The 7,767-nt window shown below is 51.4% G+C and overlaps 1 protein-coding gene across 3 annotated transcripts in view; it reads left to right on the forward strand.

Moving 5' to 3' along the window:
* The window catches only part of Prima1 (proline rich membrane anchor 1), a 50,121-nt gene extending 42,354 nt beyond the window's left edge, over positions 1–7,767 (forward strand). For 2 of the 3 annotated variants that reach the window (XM_013112068.3, XM_005068372.4), the window contains exons 4-5: positions 201–330; positions 4,831–7,767. In XM_013112068.3, the coding sequence (XP_012967522.1) occupies positions 201–330; positions 4,831–4,933 (233 nt within the window). In that variant the 3' untranslated portion in view covers positions 4,934–7,767. Of the gene's footprint in view, positions 1–200; positions 331–2,060; positions 2,228–4,830 lie in introns of all 3 variants that reach the window. The other variant, XR_001196356.3, reaches the window with a different exon arrangement.

The following is a 7,767-nucleotide window of genomic DNA, read 5'->3' on the forward strand; positions in this document are numbered from 1 at the left end:
GACGGAGGCGCTGAATGGGGGAGGGGCTGGCTGGGGTCCAGGCATGATGTCACCTGCTGGGGTGGGGGTAGGGAAAGCAGGAAAGGTCAGAGGGCCTTCCTCAGGGTGATGGATGGATGGCTCTGCATGCCACTCCCTCACCGCTGTCCCACAGGCCCACCTCGCTCACTCAGAGAGACTCAGACTCTAGTGTCTTTCAGCTCCCAACTCTACCTCGTGCCCTGCTGAGGACAGCTGGTGGTCGGGGCTGGTGATCATCGTCGCTGTGGTGTGTGCCTCCCTGGTGTTTCTGACTGTGCTGGTCATCATTTGCTACAAAGCCATAAAGAGGTGAGTGTCCAGCCACAGTGCAGGCTGGAGCCCCCCCTCAGGAGCCCAGCTGGGCTGGGATGTCTTCAACTGCCTGGCCGTTTTGCAGATGATAGATGATCACACTGGACGGGGGGAGGGGGGGGGCGGAAGGCTAGGCAGGGGATCATCTCCCTCCCTGCCCCGTTTAATGCCTGCCGTGAGTTCGCTGTAATGGCTACAGCGGTTTCCTCTTTGCTCTTATATATTTAACATTTTAGAGTCGATCTCAGACATATCTTCCCAGCCTTAGGACGTTTGATTCTGTAAGTAACACATCTGTTTCAGCATAGTACAAGAACCATGCAAGGACATTGCCAAAAACACCAAAAGGGCAACAAGTCATTAATAATATTTCTGAGCAAGGGTTTTTCTTCCTGGATTCCTGTGCTCCATAAGTTACTTCAAGTTATTATTAGAGTAGTTGTTAACATCTAAAATCTTTACTTTTTCCTTCTGAGCCTACTCTTCTGTGTAATTTTGGTTTAATAATTAAAAAACAAAAAAAATGACAAATGCACACATAAAATGAGGGTGTGGTCAGACACACAGGCCAAGCTGGAACACCGGGCAGGAGAAGGACATGAAATGCAGAACAGACCTGGGCATGCGCATGGAGGGGGTGGGCTGTGAGTTTTACTCCTGTCACTCTGGTTGTAGGATGACCTTCACAAGTGAAACCAATAGGGAGGAACTGACTGGTCTCCTGGAGTTTCCAGACTAGGCTTTGGGTTCATCTCTCTCCCCTGTGTTCTTAGTCTGTCTCCTCCATTTTGGGCCAATGCGCTGTATTTTTCAGATCAGGAAACTGAGTCTCCAAGGAGCTAGGAAGCTGCCTTGATGTCAGAATTTGAATTCTTGCCTTTTGTTGGGGCTCTCACCATGTTGGGGTGCTCTCACCATGTTGGGGTGCTCTCACCATATTGGGGTGCTCTCTCACCATATTGGGGTGCTCACACCACATTGGGTGTTCTCTTACCCTACTGGGGTGCTCTCACCATGTTGGGGTGCTCCCTTACCCTATTGGGGTATTCTCCCAGTATGTTGGGGTGCTCTGTTCCACCTTTCCTGTCCACCATACCCTCCGCTGCTCCCCACTCTGAGCATGCACAAAGCCTCCTGGAGCCAATCCAGAGAGCTGAAGGATGGTGTGAGGATGCCCATCTGGGACTCACCTTCTCCTGGATGTGGAGAGGTACCCATGTACCACCGGCTTCTCCTAGTGACACCTTGGTGGCTGGGGAAAGCTTTTTCTGGCTCTCATCCTAAGGCTGGAGAAGTCTGTACTCTATAGAGGAGGCTCATGCTGGGCCTCTGTGTGTGTGTGTGTGTGTGTGTGTGTGTGTGTGTGTGTGTGTGTGTGTGTGTGTGTGTCTATGCGTGCGTGCGTGCGTGCGTGCGTGCACACAAAGGATGAATTCGTCTTTCCCCCACTGTGGGCTGTTGCTCAGCAGAATAGCAGTTGAGGATGGCAGCGCCTGCCCCTTGCCAGCAGAGCCCCAGAGCCCAGGCAAAGAGACAGCAGTGGAGGCAGGTTCCGCAGAGGCCCTTCTGGGCTGGGCAGCTGGAGCCTTGATGATGCTCCCTGTGGAGGTGGAGAGCACCTAGTAGGTGGAGAAAGGTCTCCAAATGGTAAGGCCACGCCCCCCATCCCTTTTTGCCCAGAAGCCAAAGCACATGGAGATGCTCACAACCCTTCCTTTTGGTTTTAGGAACCAGGCCATTTAAAGGAGTTCTCTGTGGCCTCTGCCCGGCTTAGTGGGACCAGCCCAGATTGGCCCACAGATTGGAGGATCAGGAGTCCTAGAAATGACTGCTAGCCCTTCCAGATCCTCAGAAGGTGCATGCTAAATAGGAAGCCTGGGCAGACTGGAGCACGGTATGATGGCCACCGCTGGCCAGCCAAGCAGCTCCCATGACACCTCTGTGACATCAGTGCTGAGCACTAACAGACACTTACAGAGCAATTACTGTATGCTAGACACTCATCCACATGCTTGATGTGCACTAACATGTCTAATCCTTCCAACAAGCCTATGAAGGGGACACTGATATTATACCCATTTTATAGATAAGGAAACAGAGGCTCAGAAAAGTTACCTACATTGCCTGAGTTCACACAGGCAGAGAGTGGTGGAAAGGCTGGAGAGATGCCTCAGCCATTAAAGGTTGGGCTCACAAACAAAAATATAATAGAGTGGTGGAAAGTCGAGGTTCTTGAGGGTGTGGCCTCTGCCCCTTAACATGGCCAGTGTCACCCATGAATGACATGTTTGGTAGGAGAATGGAGTTCCAGAGCTAGCTTCTTCTTTGGGGACAGTTCAGCTTTCACTGGCATCAGTGATAACCCAGAAGGCTTTGGGAACAGCTAGGACCAGAGTATGGGCAGCAGAACAGAGAGGGTCTTGGCTCTGGTGCCAGGAGGTGGAGAGGCTAAGTGTACTTACCATGTGGGCCATTTATGCCACCATCACCGTGAGCTGGCATCTGGGAGCTCTTGGGCCCCATGAAGCGGGTCATCCTGGATTAAAGCTAGGCAAGGGAGACTTCCTAGAAAGCTCAACAAGACTTTGAAGGATCTCTGGGAGGAGGTATAAGGAGGCTTTCCCAAGCAGCTGGACTGCAGAGCCTGTTCTTAGGAAAACGCCTCCTGGGGATGATTACCTAAGGGTACATCCCCAGGAGTGTACCAAGGATGACACTCCAGGTCCCTTGCAATGCAGCTGGGGCCCTTGGCAAGTCAAAACTTTCGCTCAGCCTCAGTTTCTCCCCATAAAACGACTGTCTTAACTCTAGCCTAACTTCTTCAGGAGGCCCTAAGGAGGGACAAGAGTTTCTCTGCCTGAGAAGACTCTGTACAAAGCATGCCACACCGGGGATTTGATCTTGCCTTTCTGAAAGCCGCAGTGACTAGACTCAGCCACCCAGAGTGAATTCCTCTGTGAACAACTTCCTCTACAAGAAAAAGGATCACGAATAGACTTGACTTTAATGTGTCGTGTGAGAAGGCCTGGTTGTCTCATGACTCTACTGACCATCCCCCTGCCTTCTGAGACTTTGAAGAGGACCTCCAAAGGTCTTTGAGCCAATCACAGCCTGCTCATCCTGTCTTTGTGGAGGCTCTGAGGGTGCTAAAGAAGGCAGAATCAATCAATCCCTGAGCGTTTGGAAGATGGCCTTGAATGTCTAGTTTAGATAATACTTAGCAAGAGGCCTTCATCTGGGTACCTTCAGGGACATAGGAGGTGCCTTAGCCATGTGTGACTGGAGCCGTCTTCACCTAAGAGACAGCCGTATAGTGGTGTGAAACACAGATTGCACAGCCCAGTCCAGGAGGTTGTAGGTACTCAGGGTGGAGGTCAGAGACCTCCCCCTTCCCCATGAGCGACTCAGAGGAGGAAAGAGGACTTCAGTCAGGTGGGGAATAGCACTGTGATTTTACACTCTCAGGGAGTGCCTCCCTCCTAGCCTTCCTGATCCCTTGTATACATAAGAGGAATAGACCTAGGGTTCATTGGTCTCTAATATGAGCTTCAGGTGGTTCAGTGAAAAATGATGAAGAACTACGGGTGTGTGCCAGCTCAGCTTGGGAATTCATCATTATCACCGCCATAACCGTCATCACAGTCGGTGTCGCCACCACTATCAACCCAACCGTGACCACTGCTATTATAACCCACTGTCACTACCATCCCTCATCTGCCCCACCATCATTGCTACCACAGCTGTCACCACCATCGTCCCCTCTGCTGCCACCACCAGCATCTCCACCACCTTCTCCACCATCATCACCACCGTCACTATCATCACCACCAACGCCTCTGCCATTATCCCTTCAACCATCACCACCAGCATCTCCACCACCTTCTCCATCATCACCACACAGTAACTACCACCACCATTACCTCTACCATCACTGCCTTCTCCACACTGTCACTACTACCATAGCCTCCAAAATCTCCGCCATCTCCTTCACCACCGTCATCACAATTACCATCAGCATCATCTCTCCACTAACACCTCCTCTACCACAATCACCACCATAACCACCAGCAGTCACATCACCTGGACATCACTGCCGTCACCTGTCAGCAGTACTAATGCTACCCACCACCCTCCATTCACTCATCGCATTTACCATTATTGTGATCGCCCAGAGGCAGGACGCACGATCCTAGTACTAATGCCGCTCCTTGTGAACCAATTGCGCCCAGAGGGATCAACCAGAGCTTGATCCTGCTAGGTTGACCATACATTTTGGGTTGTCCAGAACAGTTCCAACTCGGACTTGTCCCTGTGTCCTCTTTCCTTCTCAGTAGACCCTGGTTTGCATCCTAAATGATATGGTCACCCTAGTTAAGATTCTGCTTGGCTTCTGATTGACTCCACAGAAGCACTCACTTGGACTCTGGCTCGGAGGTTACATCATCACTGTCCCTTGCAGCTAACGATGTCCTTGTTCCCCTCCCTCATCCTTTCTAGGAAACCCCTGAGAAAAGATGAAAATGGCACCAGTGTTGCTGAATATCCCATGAGCTCATCCCAGAGCAGCAAAGGGGTGGATGTGAACACTGCGGTGGTGTGACTTGCAGGCCCTGGACCCACTGGCTGGAAGGAAACCTTGGTGACACTGGTGGACATGGGGTGACGGGTGGACATGAGCTGACCCTGCGCCTGTCCAGGACTTCATGCTTTATAGGGCTCGGGCCTCCTGAAAGAGAAAGCATCCTCTTCCCAGGCTAGCCCTGGTCAATCCCCGGGGTGCAGCACAGACACTAGGCTTGAGCCAGGCTCCCCTGCATGTGGCCCCGAGCAGCAGCCCCACCCAAGGCTCTCCATACCCTCCTTCTTGTCTTGTGTTGGGTGCACTGACCGTCAACCAGTTGCCACTGAAAGCAGCGTACTCCAATGAAAGTAGAGGGTCTGTCATCTGTCTGTCTGTCTACCTGGGGTAGAAAGACATCCCACTTTAGCCAGAAGAAAGGAGACCCAGGGATTTCTCCCATTCTGGAAGCTTACTCTCATGCAGGAAGCCCACCTGCTTCTCTATGGACATTCTAACAAAAGCCATCACATAGCCATGAGACAAATGTCCCCTTCCAAAGGTGCTTCCCACACATCTGTCCATAACTGTACCTGCCATGGTCTTCCATCTCCAGAGCCTATGTCACCCTCCTTTGCCTACCCACAGCCTAGCCTGTGGCTCCTGACTGCATGCCTGTCCCGGGAAGCAGTGAGCCAAGCCTACATAGTCCCCTGGGAATGGACTCGGTATCTCCCAGAAGCCCAGGCTGGGAGTGTCCCAAGAAAATCAGAGGTTCCCTTTGCCCCTGCTCTGACAGCCCACACCTGGTTCTTCAGGAAGCGTCAGTGTGAGCCAGGCCCTGCCTCACTGGGCAGAGGTCACAACTTGTGCCAAACTCATCTGGTCACTCTGTGCCAGGCCAGTGCTGGTCTGGTGCTATGTGCACCCTCCCTCACTTTCCTCCACCAGTCCCCCAAAACCTTAATTTGGTACTCAGAAAGTTCCTAGGAGAAGGTGGCTTCTGGAAGTGGCTTTCTGCGGGTCATGGCTCTAAAGGAGCCGGAGTGTGGGAGGAAGGGGGAATGGGGAAGAACCATCTAGCCTTGCTAACCCTCTGCCCATGGGCTTGTTTCCCTGGAGGCCACCCACACAGCAAGGAGCATCCCTTGACCCCTATGATTTTATAGCCCTTGGCTCTTCGTCCATCGTTCCTCACCAGCCACATGTACTTGCTTAGGAAGCCGGCCTACTGGAGGGCCACACCCCCACAATGCAGAGATGTAATGAGTGCATTGGCCTCTTCCGCAGCCACCAGAGATCTTCTCAGGCGGGTGGGTGTGCCACATGAGATTTTCAAAGCCAGGGAAAAGTGAGGTGCATGAAAATCAGTACATTGTAGACAGATGCCCTGAAGGTGCCACTATCCTGCTCCTGAATGATAGGTGCAGGCTAAGGGGAGGTCCAGGGCTTGTCTCATGTAAATGACATTTGCTCTCCTTTGCTTGAGGACATGGTTTGGGGTTGGGTGTGAATTTCACCTTCACAACTTGGCTCTGGCACGTTGCCAAGAGCAGGTTGCCAAGAGCCTTCTGTGGGGCTGTCCCCATCTCACACAGGGGGACACCTGGCAGTCCTCTCTGAATGTGTTTGCAAGTGATGAAGAAGCCAGAGGAGATGGATCAGGGACAGGCAGATGGGGTGGGAAGCCTGGCAGGCTCCACCCCAGTACCCTGTGTCTCAACTTCACACACACACACACACACACACACACACACACACACACACACACACACACGCCACCGCCACCACCACCATCACCTTGATCTAAATTGAGACTAGGGCCACAGTCTCCTGGTGCCTGTACCTGCAGCAGAGACTGGGCAGATAGGAAGGTTGGGACCTAGTTGTAAACAAACACACTCCGGAGCCTTATGGGAGAGCATAACATCCCCAACTTCCAACCTGGACTCTCAGGGCCCTGGAGTGAGGAAGGGACACCCATAGCTTGAGGGGCGCTCTCTGCCAGGGGACACGAAGGGCTGGGCAGAGCCTGAGATGTCCATGCACCCACATCCTGTCCTTGGCTTAAACCTAGGAAGCCCACAGTGTGTGTGCTATTAGTCAGCAGGGGCCATTGCTGAGTTTCCACTGTAGTTGGCTGGTATGCATGTAAATTCTCTCTAGTGGGCTTGTATTATCCTACGACACACTTGGGGAAAACCAAAGGAAGAGCTTAGGTTTTTAAAGGGTGTGGGTGTCCCAAGGGAACAGCATCCCCAAGCCTAGGACTGGACAACTAGAGGGCACATATCACATCATAATAAAACCACACAATCATGTCAACCAAGAGTGTGAACTTAGATCATCATTTCAAGGGGCCCCATGGCAACTCCACTATGACCCGTTTGCCAAGCAGCCTGAATGCAGTCAGGTGAAGGGTCCATGTCCACGTGTTTCCCCAAGTGTTTTCCACTGTGGTCAAGTCGTGTCAGAACTCAGCATCATTTAGGCTCTCCCAGTTACCGGGTGTTTCCACAAGCCTTCTAGAGGACATTTTGGATGAAAGAATAATAGATGTACAAAAATAGGCATATTATATATAGTTATATATATATTTAAAGAGATAACTATCTATACAAAAATATATATATATAAATACTGTACTCCAATCTGTACAAATATGACCTAAACAGCCCAGGTAGTGTGAGACCTGCATTGCATGAATGTAAATATCTGAACTCTGCCTTCTTAGCAATGCGTGTGTATGGGAGGTAAGCGCGCCACTGGCATTCTGTCTTGGTGGGCAAATGCACACGTCAAGACTCAGCAGCTCCTTCCTTGCAAAGAAGGAAGCACTGAGATTTTTTTATTGTCAATAAAAATATCCTTATAAA

The sequence above is a fragment of the Mesocricetus auratus genome, unplaced genomic scaffold, assembly GCF_017639785.1.
Source record: "Mesocricetus auratus isolate SY011 unplaced genomic scaffold, BCM_Maur_2.0 Super-Scaffold_15014, whole genome shotgun sequence".
Classification (NCBI taxonomy): Eukaryota; Metazoa; Chordata; class Mammalia; order Rodentia; family Cricetidae; genus Mesocricetus; species Mesocricetus auratus.